General features: G+C 32.9%; 3 protein-coding genes across 5 annotated transcripts; 1 reads left to right on the plus strand and 2 right to left on the minus strand.

Annotated features, from left to right (window-relative positions):
- Positions 1-226: 226 nt before the first annotated feature.
- Positions 227-2,760, minus strand: LOC146901375 (uncharacterized). 3 transcript variants are annotated; one of them, XM_085734933.1, is made up of 5 exons: positions 2,601-2,760; positions 2,178-2,489; positions 1,295-1,447; positions 1,118-1,202; positions 227-439 (listed from the first exon to the last, which is right to left on the minus strand). In XM_085734933.1, the coding sequence occupies exons 1-4, from the start codon at positions 2,613-2,615 to the stop codon at positions 1,152-1,154; spliced, it is 531 nt and encodes a 176-aa protein (XP_085591059.1). In that variant the 5' UTR covers positions 2,616-2,760; the 3' UTR covers positions 227-439; positions 1,118-1,151. The 3 variants fall into 3 exon arrangements, with proteins under 3 accessions (XP_085591059.1, XP_085591060.1, XP_085591061.1); XM_085734934.1 differs by lacking the exon at positions 227-439 and having other exon boundaries at positions 853-1,202; positions 1,295-1,432; positions 2,601-2,758; XM_085734935.1 differs by lacking the exon at positions 227-439 and having other exon boundaries at positions 853-1,202; positions 1,295-1,429; positions 2,601-2,756.
- Positions 2,761-7,719: 4,959 nt separating this feature from the next.
- On the plus strand, positions 7,720-11,245 carry LOC146901376 (glutamate dehydrogenase 2-like). The gene is made up of 9 exons (XM_085734936.1): positions 7,720-7,904; positions 8,061-8,174; positions 9,319-9,540; positions 9,629-9,703; positions 9,800-9,916; positions 10,024-10,274; positions 10,467-10,542; positions 10,629-10,715; positions 10,821-11,245. The coding sequence occupies exons 1-9, from the start codon at positions 7,797-7,799 to the stop codon at positions 11,004-11,006; spliced, it is 1,236 nt and encodes a 411-aa protein (XP_085591062.1). The 5' UTR covers positions 7,720-7,796; the 3' UTR covers positions 11,007-11,245.
- Positions 11,246-14,563: 3,318 nt separating this feature from the next.
- Positions 14,564-17,193, minus strand: LOC146901377 (light-harvesting complex-like protein 3 isotype 2, chloroplastic). Its single transcript, XM_085734937.1, has 3 exons — positions 16,622-17,193; positions 15,131-15,268; positions 14,564-15,024 (listed from the first exon to the last, which is right to left on the minus strand). Exons 1-3 carry the CDS (start codon positions 16,995-16,997, stop codon positions 14,774-14,776), a joined length of 765 nt encoding a protein of 254 aa, XP_085591063.1. The 5' UTR covers positions 16,998-17,193; the 3' UTR covers positions 14,564-14,773.
- Between the last annotated feature and the right edge of the window lie 1,325 nt (positions 17,194-18,518).

Here is an 18,518-nt window from a genome sequence, read left to right on the forward strand (position 1 = left end):
TCATTTGTTAAGCTTCAAATATAATTTTTTTTTTCTCAAGTACGATTCACTTTTTGTATTAATTAGAATTAGGTGTTTGAATAATAAATTCAGATTAAGTTTAATCAACTGGTAGTTAGAAAACAAGTTGCTAATTCTATTGTGTTCCTTTCATTAAATAGTGAATATTATTATTTAAAAGAGTAAAATAATGAATATATCAGTTTATACTTGGAGCGAGGAAAAATGGATAATTCAGAAAAAAGAAGTGGTTTGTATCTGTGATTAACCATGTCCTTTTTATCTGATTAGCGTCATTACGTTAAACCATATAAAGAAAGGAGGCATGTATTTTCCTAGACAACTTGTACATGAAGGTAAAGTTCTGGATCCGATTTCTCGTACACTACTAAAATTTCATAGCTCTGGTTAGAGCCACCCACAAATGACAACATAAATGCTGCGCAAAGGACATGAAAGAACTTGTCAACAATCAGCACGAATGCAAAACAAGAACTTAAACGTAACTACATTATATATTCCTGTCAGATAATATGCTATTGTACTTCTATTCATTTATATAGTTTAATCTTTGACTTAACATATATATTTATACGCTAAGGCTTTGTTTGGGAGTTTGGAGGGGAGGGGAGAGTTTTGGAAAAAAGGAAGGAGCAAGTGGAAGAAATAGAAGACATTGGGAGGAGAGGGTTTTGGAGGTTAATTTTTTACTCATAATAAAAAATCTCCCTCATTTGGGGGAACTCAAAAATTGTATTGGGGGAGGGTTTTGGGGGGTTATGGAGGGGTTTATATGAATTTTTCAAATTGAATCCATGTTGTTATAATATTCTTAAAATAAAAAGTATATTAATCATAAATATTAGTTTATCATTCTCTAAAAAACTGTTCTTTCAAAAAATGTGAATTTTTTTGTCCATTTTTCTATATATTTCCAACCCCCCAAAGCCCTTCCCTCCCTTCCCCTCCATACTCCCAAACAGAGCCTAACTCTCTTTATTTCCTTTTTATTTTTTAATTATTGTAGTACTTTTAAATATTCTCTAAGCTCTCCTATTCTCCTCTTCTTTACAATTCTTAACAATTATTTTACTTAAATATATTTGAGACATTACACCTTGAGACAATCACCGTAAAATTGAACTTCAAGCTCACTTGCATGTCGAAAACACTTTGGGAATGGTACTTTTTCCTCTACTTACCTGATAATAAAACATATTTCATAGTATATCAGAGTGTGGCTTAGTATCTGAGCTTATAATCACAAATGATTCTAAAATTTTCATTCAAATACCTGCAATTTTTTAAATCCATTTCCTGAGATTCCTTTCTTCTTCTTTTTCTCCTTTTTTGTGTCGTTTGACCATGGTCTTAAGAAGCTTGGAATTAGTAGTTTCCAATTGCCAAAGCAACCTGGCGTTCCTGCATTCTTCTTGAAAGAATTCAACTGCAAAATTTAGCAAAGAAATACTTTTTTTTTTTTTAAAGAAGCAAAGAAACACTTGTGTTCCATAACTTCTAAGATAAAATTATTTTGTGGTGTATTACTAAAACTCAAGTCTCACATTAGCTACAACAATTATGTCCTATAGAGAATACAAGTCTTAAACATCAGTAATTCGTTAACTTGCAAAATGGTTATTAACCTATTATTGGATAAATCAAGTTGACATTGAAAAGAGATACGGATTGAAAAGTTTATAAAGAAGATACCAATCACTTTACAAGTCGGTTTTATAAAAATCTAATAAGTATGATATTAGAGTCTATTCATTGGAACATAATACACACCATATTATTTACGCACCAAATTCAAAAATGACGGACGCAAAAAGATATATTGAAAAAATTCAAGTTAAACATTTAAAACAAAGAGTTTATAAAACACATTCATCACTTTATAAGCCAGTTATCTAAGAATGAGCTAGTATCAATTCAAAAACCTGATAGTTATGTAGTAGACCCTTACAAAAAAAAATAGTTACGTAGTAGAGATGACTTAGGCCTTTCATCTAAATTTAATGGTTACATTAAAAAACCAAACCCATAAATTTAAGAGGACCTGAAGTTTTGACATACACATCATATAATCATTTAATATCATGACAATTTTTTTTATTTTAGTTATTTTAAAGTAAATTTAAACATCAAATTATTTGCTATGTAATTAATGGTACCTGTACTATTGGAGTTTGGATATTATTGTTTGCAGAAACCTTAGGGAGTAATGGCATGGATGATGCTCCTCCTCCTTTTGTTGAATTCCGAAGGAGACGTGAATAAATAAGCAACCCTGATCTTCTGTCATATCCTTTACTACTACTACTAGTGCTAGCTGAACCATCAATGCCTTGTTGTTTAACAGTGTGATGTATATGATAATGGTGATGATGGTGATGATGTTGTTGAATTGATGATGATGACCTCTTTTTCTTAGGCTTCTCAACATATACTTTGACTAACACTGCCTTATCTTTGCGGTAACTTACCTACAAATTATTACTCAGAGGGGTAAATTAATTAGAAACTCCAGATGTCAATTAAGCACATCACAAAATTAGGCACCGATTAGAGAAAAAATGTAGAAGTAACAAATTTACCTGTTTGGTAGGCATTTTGGAACAAGGTACGAAGCATGTATGCTTTTTGTGAATTTAATTATGTTTGGTTTTGGTTAAGTATTCTATTGTGATAGCATCATCATGCAGGCCTAGAGTAGCTAGGAGATGTTACCTATGTTAATGTAGAAGTTAGGCTAAGAGAATAATGCAAATTTATAGTATATTTGTTTGGGTGGAATTGGAATTAAGCAGATTATGCTTCGTGTTAAAGAAGCATAATGTAATTATCAATTTATCGTTGTCAACAATGTTGCGGCCCAATTATGGTGTGACTAAGTATAAACCATCAGCTTACACATGTGATCTTATGGTCTGCTTGCCAATTTGCTTTGTTTTCCCTCAACAAAATTAAGTTGTTAGTCACATTCACACGGACCCAACCACGGATTATTAAATTAAGAAAAATGATCATAACATGTATCCGAGGGGCATTAATTAAGGAAACATCGTATAATAAAAATATTTTAAAACTTGTGTAGTTAAATTTTTAAAAGGATAAAAAAATAATATTATTTTTAATGTAAAATTTAATTTTTGTTATCTTAACTAGTATCTTGTTAGCGTGACCCTTAATTAGTTTTTTTGTTACATAAAAAAAATTAAATAAATTAGAGTTGCGAATATCAAATATTTTATGGTTGAAAGTTAATATGTTGAACTAAAAAATAACCATTTGATTTAATAATCAAAATATACAATTGTAAAGATTAAATATTTTTGCTATTGAAGGTTGACAATGGCAAGAAGCCTGATGTTATCCCCTCTGATAAATGCTGCAAGTTCTAGTAAGCCCAAGCAACCACTAATCATGGTGGAACCGGTGCCATAGTATGACACTCGAAATCCTCTTGTTGAGGATGAAGGGTATTGTTGATGATGAGGGGCATGTTCATAATAATGCAAATGAGTAGCAGTGTGATGATGCGGCAAATGAGGACCATCTACCATGATGATCCTCATGAGGAGCCTTGTGAAGAGGATGCACATAATGAGAATGCGAATAACGATGATGATGAGGATGATGGGGTAGAACAAAATAGTGAAACAACAAACTGTACCAAAAAGGAGGAATACATGCCTATTTCTCACGAGTTGGACATGAATGAGGATAGTGAATCACATGAAAGCATTTCAGAGACACCTGCTGAGGAACAAGATTCCAACTCTCAACCTATTCTAAGCAGAGTGGCGCAGGAAGATCTTGAGGTTGTATAGAAAATGTTGGAAGCTAAGGATGCATGTAATGTGGAAACATAATAATTCACGCTTACAATATGAAGAGCCATAGGAAAAAGATTAAGTCTAAGAAGTGTCAATAACAAATACAAAACGGTCCACGAGCGCACTATCTAATGCTTCCAAATTAGGGCCGGTCCATTTAACCCGTTAATTTTGGCGGGCTGAGTCAAAGTTTTGAACTCGCTTTCTATAGTTGGTTCACCACCGCTTAACTCGTTGAAAAATCGGTGCTGGCACGGGGCGGGCCTGCCCGCTAAACTCATTTTTCTTTTATTTTTTAGACTTATTTTATCCTTTTAGATTTATTTTGGTTGTTGGGTTTATTTTAAGATTTCTTTTATGTTGCAGTTTTGTTTTATGTCGGCGGTTTTTTCTTATTTTGCAATTAAATATGATGTTGAGTTCGACAATTTGTTAATTGTCTTGTTTTTACCACAAATTTATTTGCGGCTTATTCCTTTATGATAAAAGCAACATTGTTTGTCTTCGTAAGCTTAACTCAGTTGGTATAGACAATGCATAATATATGCAAGGTCCGGGGTTCAAATCTTGACCACCACAAAAAAAAAACATTGTTTTTTTAACAATTAAGTTGTAAAAAATCATTAAAAATGTTGTTTTTTCTCTCAAAAAAAATAAGTTTTGTGTTTGGTGGGTTGGCCCGTCAACTCGTTTGTCCGGCACTAAACAGGGTGCGGTGAGATTTTAAACTCGGTCACTTAATTTGACACGGTCTGTCTTGTCCCGTTTTAAGCGGGTTTAGACAGGACGAGCCTAAATGGAACGAGGCGGCCCACTTTGTCATCCCTATTCACAAATTGCCTTGAGAAACTTGTGTGTCACACACATAAGCTGACGAATCATGGTCATTCTCATGTTAGAATCATCTGGTGGGACTCATTGTGTTAGGAGTCCCAGATAAAAGTGTTTGATATGGTATTTAAGCATTAGACTCTTTCATCCAATTAAATAGTCTTTTAAGTTAGACTCAAGTTCTAACTCACTACCTCTAGTCCTCTCTATTCATTAAAGAAAGCTTCTTTCTTCTTTTAAAGAAAGCTTCTTGAATGATGGTTTTAGGTTACCAAACTTTTGCTTTCCCTCATTCTAATTTTTCTGTTTTTATGTTCTTTCCTTTTTTATTTGATTGGTATGGGTAAGGTCTATCTCACACACATCTCATCTTTGTATTTTCTTTTATCATGTTTTTATGAGTAAAAATATGAAAATCAAGGTATATGTTAAGTGATTGCACATATGCACAAGTGACCCGAGTTCACGTGGCTCTAAAATATGAGTTTTTGTAAGTACTTGAATTAAAATCACGGTCCTATGTGTAAGTACAGGTGAAATCAGTTAACGTGTAACGAAAGACATCACTAAAAACGCAGACAAAAAAAGTTTTTAGTTAACTGGTTCTAACCAGCTATTTTTAAGACGTGACTAAGAAAATCAGGAAAATTATTTTTGACGATATTGTGATTATTTTCTGGTTGCTCTTAATCATAATGATTGACAATGTGATTTTCTTCCCTTTTTTTTTTTAAGACATCTTCCCATTTTTATGGTTACACCGGGTGTAATCAGCTATTCCTAATTTTTTGAGAAAAAAAAATATTCTTTATTTAATTCGTTGATATTGTGGAGAATAATCATTATGATTAAGAATTCTTTTTCGGAAAAATTATTTGTAAGTATTTTATTTTTATTTTTTTTCTAACAAAAGGGAAATTGTAAGTATTTATTTGATATTCACTGTTAAAAAAAAGTTAATAAATATTTTTTACACCATTAATCAATACTAGTTGTTGGATAATTAATAACATTTGAATTTAATTCTTGTTCAAAAAAACATTTGAATTTAATTATATAATTGCTTTTAAAGTTGAATATACGATTAGATTAGTTGTGATTCGTTGACAATTTTAGTTTTTTTTACAACAATAGCGGATCAAAATTTAAACTTGATTTTAATTTTTTTTAGTTGAGGTAGGTCTCATGACTCAATGGTGTCAGAGATTACGAAGTTCTTATATCGACAAGGTAAGTTGAAGTGATATTTTTGCGGAATATGAGTCAATTATATTACTTCCTAGTTAGGCCAACATTTTTTTTTGAATAAAGTTAGACCAACGTTTTTTTTATAAAGGAAAAGTTAGACCAACATTTGTTGACTATCAAAATTAAAGTTTGTGATTTTTTGGTAAGGGAAAATTAAAGTTTGTGACTAAAAGTAGGTTAGGAACGTATTTTTATATACAAAATCCGATCAAATTAAGTGTGCTTAACTATAACAAAAAAAAAAAAAAAGTTGTCAATAATGGCCAATGTAGGTTTAAGACAATTGCTATGCTAGGATACTCGTAAAACTCACTAATAGCTATGCTAGGATACTCGTAAAACTCACTAATATTATCTTTAAAATCTCTGCATTAAGTGAGATGATTCTTAATAAAAACATGATATATACTTCACTCGTTTTAAAATGAATGTGTCGTATTTGACTATTTCACATAAATTTTAAAAAAAATTACAAATGAAAGAGAAAAATAATAGTAATTTTAGCATTTATCGTTATTAACTACTGAGGTATTCTACCTCTAAAAAAACAATCAGTGTTCTAATTATCTTTTTTTTGAAACAATCGGTGTTCTAATTATCATAAATACAAATTGAGGGCGACATACAGAATACTAATTGGAAGGTACAATTAAAAAATTGCATTTGGAATTAAAAACGACACCTATTTAAAGACAAATTATATGTTTTTTTTCTTCCAAATATGACACTTATTTTTGAGATGAAGGGTATTAGGAGTATTTGGCACATTTATTTAACTCACTAATTAATTCAAAAAGAATGTAACAAAGAAATTCAGTGAGATGAAAAAAACACATTAATTAGTCATCTGAGTTTATCTCAGTTGATAGAGACATTGTATAATATATGTATGGATCAGAGTTTGAATTCCGGACATCTCACTTATTCACCTTAAAAAATAAATTTCTAGTCATTGGATTATTTGAAAAAAAACACTAATTAATAATATATATTTTTTACAATAATTAATAAAATATGTTAGGTCGACCCTAAAGAAATATATGTTAGGAAATCAGAAGAATATGTTCTAGGATATTTTCCAAAAATATATATTGAACATGATTAATTAATAAAATATGTTAGGTCTCCCCTAAAAAAATATGTTAGGAAATTAGAACAATATGTTCTAGGATATTTTTCAAAAATAGATATTGAACATGATTAAGAGTATATCAATGCGGATAAGAATACACATGTGGATATAGGTGGATTTGATAAAATAAAATAAAAAGTAAATAAGCCAATTAATTGAAAAAGATTAATTCAATAAGAATGTAACAAAAAATTATTCAATGAGAAAACAAAAGCACACTAATTAATAAGATATGTACTTAAAAAAAATTAATAAGATATTTTTTTTCTTCTAAAAATCAATAAGATATATTAGATCTTAAAATCAGAAGAATATGCTGTAGGATATTTTTTAAAAATAAATATTGAGTTTAATTTTTTAGTACAATATTGAGTATAATTTTATGTGTGATCCTTAAAACATGATTATAGGAGTATTATATTAGATAAGAATAAGAATACGTGGATACATGTGGATTTTATCAAAAAATAAATATAGCAATTAATAAAAAAAAGATAAATTTATATATATCAAAGTATTACAAACAATAACTAATTTACGTATATACACAAAAATTTCGGTTCTTGGCATTTATTGTCCAATATTTTCACACGATGCAATCAATCAATACATACTAGTTTCTCTCTTTAGCCTATAAAACCACAACAATTGATGCGTTTTCTTTTCATCGCATCACAATATAATCTTCTTCATTCATCAACAACACACTTCACTCTTTCACTGTTTCATTGCTTTGATCAACTATGAATGCTTTAGCAGCCACAAACCGCAACTTTCAACGTGCATCTCGGATTCTTGGTTTAGATTCCAAGCTTGAGAAGAGTCTTCTCATACCTTTCAGAGAAATCAAAGTATGAATCTTTTTTATCAATCCTTTTTTTGAGTTTCTCTGTTTTTTAAATTATAATTTGCATGGTTTTTCTCTTTCCACGTGATGAAAAAAGTGATTTTTTTTTTTTTTTTTATGTGGGGTGTGTTGAAATCTAAAAGGGTTTCTAATTTTCTAGGTTGAATGTACAATTCCGAAAGATGACGGTACTCTGGTTTCGTATGTTGGGTTTAGGATCCAACATGACAATGCTCGTGGTCCTATGAAAGGAGGAATTCGTTACCACCCTGAGGTTTTGATCTGTTTTTTTTTTTATTTATTTTTCATTTTTTATTTTATGTTCCTTGTATATACTGATAAATTTGAAATTTATGATCTGTTTCAATTAAATTCCTAATGTTTGAAAATTGAAAATTTCACAGTTTGAATCATTGATTGCATGGTGTAGCCTTATGTGTTTAATGTATGATCTGTTATATCACATCATAATTACAGTTCTAAAATCAGGGTTAGAATTTTGTTTTCAAAATTGTTTTTTTGGGATGCGTTTGCGTTGCATATATGCTGTGATCCATTTTTTTAGTCTGCATCTTTTAACAAATGTGGTGACTTTTTTTATAACACTTTATGTTTTTTTATGATCAAATAAAATTGTAAACCATTCTCAGCTTCTGGTAGTAACAAGAGTCTTGGGATTTTTTGTGAACTGGTTTTTATATTAGATTATTTTGATTTTGTTTTGTGCACTTATTTTTTGTGCACTGTTTTTTGTGCTTGTCCTTTATCCTTATGCTTCTTCTGTTCAGTTTGAAATGTTACTCGCCTGTTTCGGTATTCTGAATCCGATCACTTTTGATATTCCTTTTTAGTTATTACTTCCCTTGAATCTGTAGACAAACTGCCTGTTTGATATCAAAGTTTTTAATTATGCAATTAATGTTGAATGCCTTTGAAATTTTACCTGCTTATTTCTGTATTCTGAATCCAACCGTGAGATACATGTTGCGTATTCCTTGTCATTTATTGCTTCCTTGAATATGTAGATCCAATGCATCTAGTAGTCAATGTCTTAAATTGCGGCGACTTGATCTTTAATATTGCAAGCCGACAAATATTGCTTCCCGTTTGTCCCGACTCTAAAACTTAAATAGTACGTCTTCAATAACTGTTGAATGCCTGTGAACTTTTACATGCCTTTTTCGTTATTCCAAATCCGATCATGAGATCATCGTATATCTCCTTTCATTTATTGTGTCCTTGAATATGAAGATGAAATGCAGCTTGTCAATGATTTATTGTGTCTAAACAATCGTTGAAATTGCAAGCCGAAAAATATGGTTGTCGTTATGGTTGCATGTTGATGCTTTAGTCACAATTATCAATGTTAAAAATTTATATTGCTTTTGAAATCAAATTGTCAATTTCTTTGGTGCCAGGTTGACCCTGATGAGGTGAATGCTTTAGCTCAGCTTATGACATGGAAGACAGCTGTTGCAGACATTCCTTATGGAGGTGCAAAGGGTGGGATTGGTTGCAACCCGAGGGATCTGAGCATCAGTGAGTTAGAACGTCTAACTCGGGTTTTCACCCAAAAGATTCATGATTTAATTGGCGTTCAGCGTGATGTTCCAGCTCCTGATATGGGAACCAATGCTCAGGTATTGTTTAACAGTGTAATGCTTGCTTTATGTCCATATATATGAATAAACCGTTTATCTCTTCTCATTTATCCATTTTTTTTCACAGACTATGGCATGGATTCTTGATGAGTATTCTAAATTTCATGGACATTCGCCTGCTGTTGTGACCGGAAAGCCTATTGTAAGTATCATATACAAACACATCAAAACCTCATTTTTCTTCTTCTGTATATTAGTAATTTGAGAATTTGCTTAAAATTAAATGTTTATTCTGTAGGATCTTGGAGGTTCTTTGGGTAGGGAGGCAGCCACAGGTCTCGGAGTTGTTTTTGCAACAGAGGCTTGGTTAACTGAAAATGGAAGGTCAATTTCTGACCACACATTTGTCATCCAGGTATTTCTTCACCACTACTTTAGGATGATAGATTATATAATACACATAAATCCTATTTTTATCATCAATTTGATTTTTTATGTTTATTTTTTTATGACATTGTACAGGGCTTTGGAAATGTTGGAACTTGGGCTGCAAAAGCTATTTTTGAGAGAGGGGGTAAAGTTGTTGCTGTAAGTGACATCACTGGTGCTATAAAAAATCCCAATGGAATTGATATCACTGCTCTCCTAAAGCACAAGGAAACCAATGGAAACTTGACCGAGTTCCAAGGAGCTGATGCAATGGATCCAAATGAATTGCTTGTTCATGAATGTGATGTTCTTATCCCCTGTGCCTTGGGTGGAGTTCTAAACAAGTATGTTTTTCTATGTAATCCAAACTCATCATCGACATACAATTTATTTTAGTTTTCTATTAGATTTGAATACTAAGATTAACATTGCATCCTCGTTATTTAATTTTATCTTTTGTTCATTCTTTTAAGTTTAACCATAACATTTTGGTTTTCAAGAGCTACAACTTAATATTGGTATGTCATTATTTGAAGGGATAATGCTGCTGATGTGAAAGCTAAGCTTATTGTAGAAGCTGCAAATCACCCCACTGACCCTGAAGCTGATGAGGTACAGTTACTAGTTTTAGAAGTGCTGTTTGTTATTTCGTATATATTCTGAACTTATATTAAATAATGGAAGATTTTTTTTTGCAGATTTTGTCCAAGAAAGGAGTCACTATATTACCTGATATTTATGCTAATGCTGGTGGAGTGACTGTGAGCTACTTTGAATGGGTTCAGGTAAATAGGACAAACAAAAACAACTCAAATCCTAATCAAGCTCAAGTCTGATTTAATATATTGAATATATTGCTAAGTCTCACTTTGGCTATATGTTGTTTGCAGAACATTCAAGGTTTTATGTGGGATGAAGAAAAAGTGAACCGCGAGCTGAAGAAATACATGAGCAAGGCTTTCTTGGACATCAAGGCAATGTGCAAAATTCATGACTGTGATTTGAGAATGGGAGCCTTCACTCTGGGAGTGAACCGTGTCGCCCGCGCAACACTTTTGAGGGGTTGGGAAGCTTAATGAGTGATTCGATACTCATTGCTCTTTTTTTTCTTTTTACTTATATTAGAATCAGACCATTGATCACTACTTCAGAAGTAGAATTTTTGCCTTCTTTTTTACCTTGCAATTAGGCCTTTGATATCTTAGCATTAGTCGGCTAATTTACATAGTTATGTGAGACTTGCTAATAAATATTATAGCGCCACTATTTTCATCTGAGAATTAGATAAAGTTATAGTCATCCTTTGGTTCATCAAGTGTTGTTTGTTTTCTATTTTACTTTAGATATTATGTACCACTCTATGTTTAAACGTGCATGCAAGTTAAAAGTAACAACAATTGATACTTTATGCATCCTAGTGTTTTTGAAGAATTAGATATAAAACTCATGTTTTTGCACTGTGAAGGGAAAAGCTGTTAATGAAGAATCCGCTTAAACTACTGAAGTTGGGGTTGGATTTTCTGTTTTTCAAAGTTGGGGGACAGGACATTGATCCTTGAAGCCACTCCCCTTATCATCATTACCTTGAGATCCATCATTTATTATTTTTTTTGTTAGGCAATCTCATATATAAGTTTTAAGGTCATTAATAGAACTTGTTGGAAAACAAAGTATTCCACTGAATATACTTCTTTTATTAAAGATGTAACCAGAAAGTTGCTTTACAACAGAGAATGCAAACACATAGAACTTACAAATTACAGAGAGAATGATGAAGATTAATACGAGTTTAATAGGAATTCAAGAGTCTAGTCTCGTGATTGGAAACCTATTTCTAACAATTATCCATCCTGTTCTGTGTAAGAAAGCATGGAAAAACCATTGAACGATACCTTCATAATCTCTATTGAAAATGACAACTGATAAAGGACCAGCCTGTGAGGACCATTCGTATGTTAAAAAACAATGACATATTCCCTCAAACAAAAAAAAAACAATGACATATTGGTTCCAATCTTCTGACTTTCAATCCCTTAAAATATATTCAGTTTGCATTAGATGTATGACAGCATTACCTGATCCTACAACTGCAATCACTGCAACAAATGGCATTGATGACAGTTCAAATGTATACTTCTTTCTAGGATTTATTCACTTTATGGAATCAGTTTCAAACCCTTTGTTATATTTGTTGAATTAGCTGCAAGACTAGATTAAGAGAGTTACTCAAACGTCTTAAAAAAGAAGAGTTACTCAAACTAACAGTCGAGTGGCACATAAACTTAAGAAATCCTGCACTGCGAACATGCAAAAACTTTGTATCAGTCTGCCTTAGGATCATAAAAGGAATTGAAATACAATGTCTAAATCAGATTCATGTCTTGTTTCTGTTCTAGCAAGATTAATAGTAGAGCACACTATATTAAGAGACAAAAGTTGGTGGGAGAGAACTACATAACAGCAATCCCACTAATATTTTTTGGAAGTGCTGGAGTTCTCATCCAGCAAAGTTGCTTGCTTGTCATAAAATGTAGTCTCCTCCAATACCTTCTTCCGGATGAGAAGTAATCCTGCCACTGCTACAAACAGACGAGTTTTGCAAAAGTTGTTCATTTGATCAACTGGACCTACTCCTGTCACGCTATCGACCAGATACGTCATAAAGAATCCAATCATCGCAGCGCGAGCTGCATGATACCAAGAAGTAAAAGTAAATAAAGTTGATTTTTGTACTCTTATTGAAAGAAGAAAAACCTTTGCTCTCTCATTTCATTTTAGAATGCAAAACGACCATCAAGTAGTTCAGCTTCAGGGAGATGGAGCCTTTTAATATATTGCTGGTTGATTCCGGACTAGTCTCGAGCTAATTTCTCCTCTTTGCCTCTGAATATGCGAATGACCAAAACAGAAAATGAATAGATTCTTAAATGAATTGAAGTTCAAGTATTTACAAATAAAAAACTAAATATGATGAGATGACAACATATGAAATCTAATTCTGAGGCCTACTATGCATCTGTAACCTCATCTCAAGTAAAGGAAAACCAAATGAAAAAATGAACCAGTGCATAGTCAAATAGAATACCGAAATGACACAGTTAATAGCCACTTCATTCCATATTATTGGCAAACTGGTTCAACTGGGCGTTTAGAATTGTTAAAAGTATTAACTATTATTCAGGAAGAGGAGAGTCAGTAAAAAACAGAAACCCCTTCAATGCAATAACAGTTAATACATCGAAATTCCTACAAAACATAAACTCAATTCTGAGTCTAAATTCCACAAACATCCAAACCAGAAAGGGACGTCCTATGTCAGTACGATCAAAAGCAATGAGCATCATTTGATGATGAAATGAGGTTGACTAAATTGCTTAATTAGAAGGGGTAAAAATCAAAGATTGATTTCTAGATTACAAAACTTCTCAATTAAAATAAGTTTATAATTATTCCCCCACAAAAAGAAACATCGTCAAACCTACTACCTACAAAACTCACAGTTATTGTATTGCGTGAATCTTTTCAAAGTTCTTTTTCCACAAGTTGTGGCGAAATTTACCCAAACTGACTCTAAGTCTACATCAGTTTCATGCTTTTGGCATAAAGTTTAACTCAGCGACCGTGCCTTTCTATGTAAAACCACCCTACTGAAATGCAGCAGAAGTTATGCCGAAAAAACAAGTTTGCAAAGAGTATTAAGTCCTAGAGTAGAGGAAGACTAGGAATCGACCATATATAGGTGGAAAATGGAAATGGATAGTGGCTGACAAGTTACAGGGCTCTTGATTTTGCAAAGCAGGGTTCCAGCTAAAATCCCTGCACATTTTTTATATTAGAAAGAATAAACAAGTGTGTTTGTCTTAACAATAAGGATTACAACAGCTGCACCATACCCTTTCCCCCCAGCAAACCCGGTGTTGCACCTCATCTTTAACCAAAAAGTAGTGTGCTTATGGATTGTTGTTGGAAGAGGCCAAACACCTGTTGAGTTGACAATAACTAATTGTTGCATTGATGTTGAACTTGCTTTTGAACGCGTGACAATGGCAAACCAAACACACTAACGCTTCTTAGAAGTGTGAAGAATGAGTGGTTGAGATTCAAGTGAGAGGGGAGAAAGAAGCCATGGGTATGGTTGTTGACATGCTGTTACAGTTGCATTGATGATTATGCAGGATTTGTGGTGTTGGCATTCTCTTCTCAGTTCACAGTTTCTGAGTCAATCTATCCTCTTTCTCGCTATCTCATCCTTATAGTTATGTCAGACTTGCTAATAAATATTACAGCGCCGCCATTTCTATTCGGGAACCAGATATAGTTATTGCCTTCCTTTGGTTTTCCAAATGTTTCTTTTCCATTTCACTTCAAATATTATGTTTAAATGTGAATGCAAGTTAAAAGTAGCGACAATAGATACTTCATACACCCCAGTGTTGTTGAAAAATTAGATGTAAAACAAGTAATGTTTTTGCCTCGTAAAGTGAAAAACAAATGGAAAACTATTGATGACAATTCGTGTGTGTACAGCTGTTAGTAAACTCCTTTCTAGGATTACTTCACTCGACAAGTTCAACTTCAAATCGTTTGTTATATTTGTCAAATTAGCTGAAACACACTCAATTAAGAGAGTCACTCAGACTAACAACCCAATTTCACATTCACTTAAGAAATATCCTACATTGCGAACATACAAAAACTCTCTGTATCATTTTGCATAAAATGAATTGAAATACAATGTCTAAATCATATTCATTTCTTGTGTCTGCACTAGCAAGATTATAATACGGCACACTATATTAAGAGACAAAATGCGGTAGGAGAGAACTACATGACAACAATCCCACTAATCTTTTTTGGAAGTGCTTGAGTTCTCATCCTGCCAAGTTGCTTGCCATTGCTTGTCATAAAATGTAGTCTCCTCCAATAATTTCTTAAAAGTATCAACATCCTCATTCTTCCTGATGAGAAGTACTCCCCCCACTGCTACGAAGAGAAGAGTTTTGCAAAAGAAGTTGTTCATTTGGTCAACAAGACCTACTCCTGTCAAGCTATCGACCAGATATGTCATAAAGAATCCTATCATTGCGGCACGACCTGCATGATACCCAAGAAGAAAGGTTAACAAAGTTGATTTTTTCCCTCTTATCGAAAAACAACCTTTACTTTCTCATTTCATTTTAGAATACAAAACAAAACTGACCATTAAGTAGTTCAGCTTCAGGGAGATGGAACCTTTTGATCCATGCCCACCAAGGTACAATGGAGGTGTCAAACACTACAGGATTGTCATTGCTGGATGATTCTGGGTTAGTCTCGAGCCATTTTCTTCTTCTTGCCTCTGAAAATGGGAAGGACCAAATCAGAAAATGAGTACATTTTTAGATGAATTGAAGTTCCTAGTATATAGAAATAGAAATAAAATTTGAGGAGATGACAACATATGAATCTAATCCTTATGCCAACTGTAAAAGAGAATCACCCTATATCAATATGATTAGTAGCAATGGCCCCCTTTTGATCATAAAAAGAGGATGCTTACAATTATTTAATTAGAAGGGTAAAGATCAAAGGATAGACTTCAAGCTTAAGAATCACCCTATTATACAATTACCGTCTACTAAACTAGTAGTCGCTGTATTGCAAGAAACTTTTAATATTTCTTTTCCATAAGTTTACCCAAACTGACTCTAAGTCTACATCAGTTTCATGCTTTGGCATAAAATCAAACTCCACAACCATGTCTTTCCATGTAAAACCACCCTGCCAAAATGCAGAAGAAACAAATTGGCAAGGAGTAGAAAGTTAAAGAGTATAGGAAGACTAGGAATCCACCATAGCCGTGTCAACGGAACGTGGCCGAGAAGCTATAGGGCTCTTGATTTTTGCAAAGCAGGGTTCCAGCTAAAACCCCTGTGCTTTTTTTATTAACAGATATAAACGAGTATGTTTTATCTTAACAGCTGCTAAAGGCTTCCATTTTACCATATCCTTCCCACTCAACAAACCAGATCTTTCACCTCTTCTTCAACTCAAAAAGCAGTGTGTTTCATGGTCGGCGTTGGAAGATTCCAAACACCTATTGAGTCCTCGGTAACTATTTGGCTGTATTGACGTTGGACTTTCCCTGGAACACATGCCAGCAGTAAACTAAATACACTAATGCATCAACCACACCGGCATTTCCCAGAAGAAGGAATAACCATTGATGAGTCCAAGGTGCTTGCTACGCACACACAAACAAATAACAACGACAGCCATGCCTTTTCCCACTATGTGGGTAATATTTAGTGATTAATTTGTTAAGGCAATGGGAAAATGTTAGCAGCAGCAATTGAACCTAAATCTCCTACATAATCCTTCTTCAGAGTTCCAACCCAGACCACTAGACTAATTCTTCAGGGACAACAAATTTAGAATAACTAAATCAGGTACCACAAAAAACACAGATTTCTTCAAGAAAAGCTTTTCTCATTGAAATTCGTTTACTTCCATAGGTGAAACCTTACTACCACAGTACCACTTATTATTCAGTTAACATAAATCATCAATCAAGAGGAAATTAAACTCTATAGTAGGAAATGGATCTGAGAGTAAATGAACATAAACATTGCAAAGTAAACAACTAAACATTTGAAGATAAAACAAATAGAACAGTGAAATTCAATCCTACAATACAAGGTAGAAAAGGTACCAGCATCAATAACAGCATCCCAATCAGTGGTACCATTTTTCCTAAACTGCATCAAATCCCAAGTCCCAGCAACCCATCTAGGATCCACAAAACCACTAGAAACCTTAACCTCCTCAGCAACAGGAACAGCAGAAGCAGACCCATTTGTCCCAACAGAGATATTCTCAGGTGGTGGTTTCACTGCAGTTTCAGCTGAATCAGAAGTTCCAGCTGAAGCTCTCAAAGGAGAGAGGGAGAATAAAGGAAGGTTTTTTGGTCTGAGAGTGAGAGTAAAGAGGTTGTTGCTGTGATGGGGTTTGGAGAGTGAAGAATGAGTGGTTGAGATTCTAGTAAGAGGAGAAAAAGAAGCCATAGACATAGACATAGTTGTTGACATGGTTTTAAAGTTGCATTGATGATGTTAGTATAAGTGTGTGGTTTGTGTTTTCTGTTCTAAGTTTTCAGTTTCTGTTTCTGTTTATGTTTCTTGAGCTATCTTTCTATCCTCTCTCTCTCTCACTTCTATCTCATCCTTTGAGAATGGGCACAAGTACAACAACACAATGAGGTGAAGTGAACTAGTGAGGTGGGACAAGTTATTAATTAATAAGTTACTATAAATATACATTAAAAATTGAAAAGTATATACAATTTGCTGGCTATGCCTTAGCTACTCAACTTGTTTGTCTTTATTTGGTTCTCATCAATTCTTCATCCAATCATTTACTATGCACTATCCTTGGATTGGATTACACCCATTTCTAACTTGGAAGCTATACACTATGTTTATTGTGTGTTTGTTTATGTGATATCAAAATTTGATTTTGAGTTAATTTATTACGTATGTTTCATTATGGTTAAAACTGAGTTGAAAGTAAATTTATGTATGTTTGGACGTATTGATGTACACTTGTATAATCAATTTTTGCATCTTGGAATCAAACATACATTTAGACCTTGTAGCCAAAAATGATAATGATTTTAGTTGCATTGAATTTAAGGTGAACCGATTTATGTTTGAGTTAATTTAAAATGTGCATTGGGTTAAAAATGAGAGTAATGTGAATTATCTCGCACTTTTACCCTTTTGGAGTTGAGATCGTCGAGCTAACATGTTAATTAACACGTAAATCACAAATGTTTTCAAATGAGGTCTTGAAGCAGACAATTTTGGTGTTCGATCTTTGATGCAACAAATATGTTTATGTTGTTTTGTCGAACTAGAGATTTAGTTTGTGTATTAGTTGATAGTCATCAGTTGTGATTCTCTTTTTCCAAGTGATTAATTGCATCAATCAACATTATTTTATTTTATTTCTTTTAATTTTTTCATTTGATTTAACGTGAGTGTACCCAATCGTGAATGTCCCCATATATTTTTCATTTAGAGTTGTATACATGGAAGAATTGTTTTTTTCATTATCACTACTTGAAGCCCTCCAATATGCAATGTCACTTATCATAACCGTCTTTGAATATAATTCTTTGCAACACCTCTTCACCATAAACATCAAAATCATATGCCACCTTTGTTGCTCAATTTTTTCCCCTCGCTCAAATATTAGACACATGCCCTAACATCTCTCACTGGTCACCATTTACCACTGGATTGTCATTAACATCTACCACCATTAATGCCGTTCAATATAATTCTTTACATTACTGCAATCATTCTCAAACACCCCTTACCAAACACCACTTTCCAACATAATTTTTTTATTTTTATTCCCTTAAATAATGTTATAAGGACACTCTTTAACATTTACCTAAAAAAATAATCAAAAAGTGAAATCAAATCTAAGTAATATGAAGTCAAATATCACAAAAATAAATAAAAAAGATTCCTACCATATCAGCTTCTCATGCACCTTCCTCAATTTCGATTTCACCATATACATTGGATTGTCATTGACATCTA

The sequence above is a fragment of the Medicago sativa genome, chromosome 8 (assembly GCF_051527215.1).
Source record: "Medicago sativa cultivar Bolivia chromosome 8, Bolivia_mono, whole genome shotgun sequence".
NCBI classification, from domain to species: domain Eukaryota; kingdom Viridiplantae; phylum Streptophyta; class Magnoliopsida; order Fabales; family Fabaceae; genus Medicago; species Medicago sativa.

Excerpts from the sequence above, each read along its gene's own strand:
- LOC146901375 (XM_085734933.1), bottom strand. Across the intron at positions 1,448-2,177 it reads TCCAAACTCCAATAGTACAG|TTGAATTCTTTCAAGAAGAA; the intron begins GTACCATTAATT and ends TAAATTTTGCAG. Across the intron at positions 1,203-1,294 it reads ATGGATTTAAAAAATTGCAG|GTAAGTAGAGGAAAAAGTAC; the intron begins GTATTTGAATGA and ends TTTTATTATCAG.
- LOC146901376 (XM_085734936.1), top strand. The coding sequence starts at position 7,797 with ATGAATGCTTTAGCAGCCACAAACCGCAACTTTCAACGTGCATCTCGG. Across the intron at positions 9,917-10,023 it reads ACCACACATTTGTCATCCAG|GGCTTTGGAAATGTTGGAAC; the intron begins GTATTTCTTCAC and ends GACATTGTACAG. Across the intron at positions 10,716-10,820 it reads GCTACTTTGAATGGGTTCAG|AACATTCAAGGTTTTATGTG; the intron begins GTAAATAGGACA and ends TGTTGTTTGCAG.
- LOC146901377 (XM_085734937.1), bottom strand. The coding sequence starts at position 16,997 with ATGTCAACAACTATGTCTATGTCTATGGCTTCTTTTTCTCCTCTTACT. Across the intron at positions 15,269-16,621 it reads GGATGCTGTTATTGATGCTG|AGGCAAGAAGAAGAAAATGG; the intron begins GTACCTTTTCTA and ends TCCCATTTTCAG. Across the intron at positions 15,025-15,130 it reads TGAAGCTGAACTACTTAATG|GTCGTGCCGCAATGATAGGA; the intron begins GTCAGTTTTGTT and ends GGTATCATGCAG.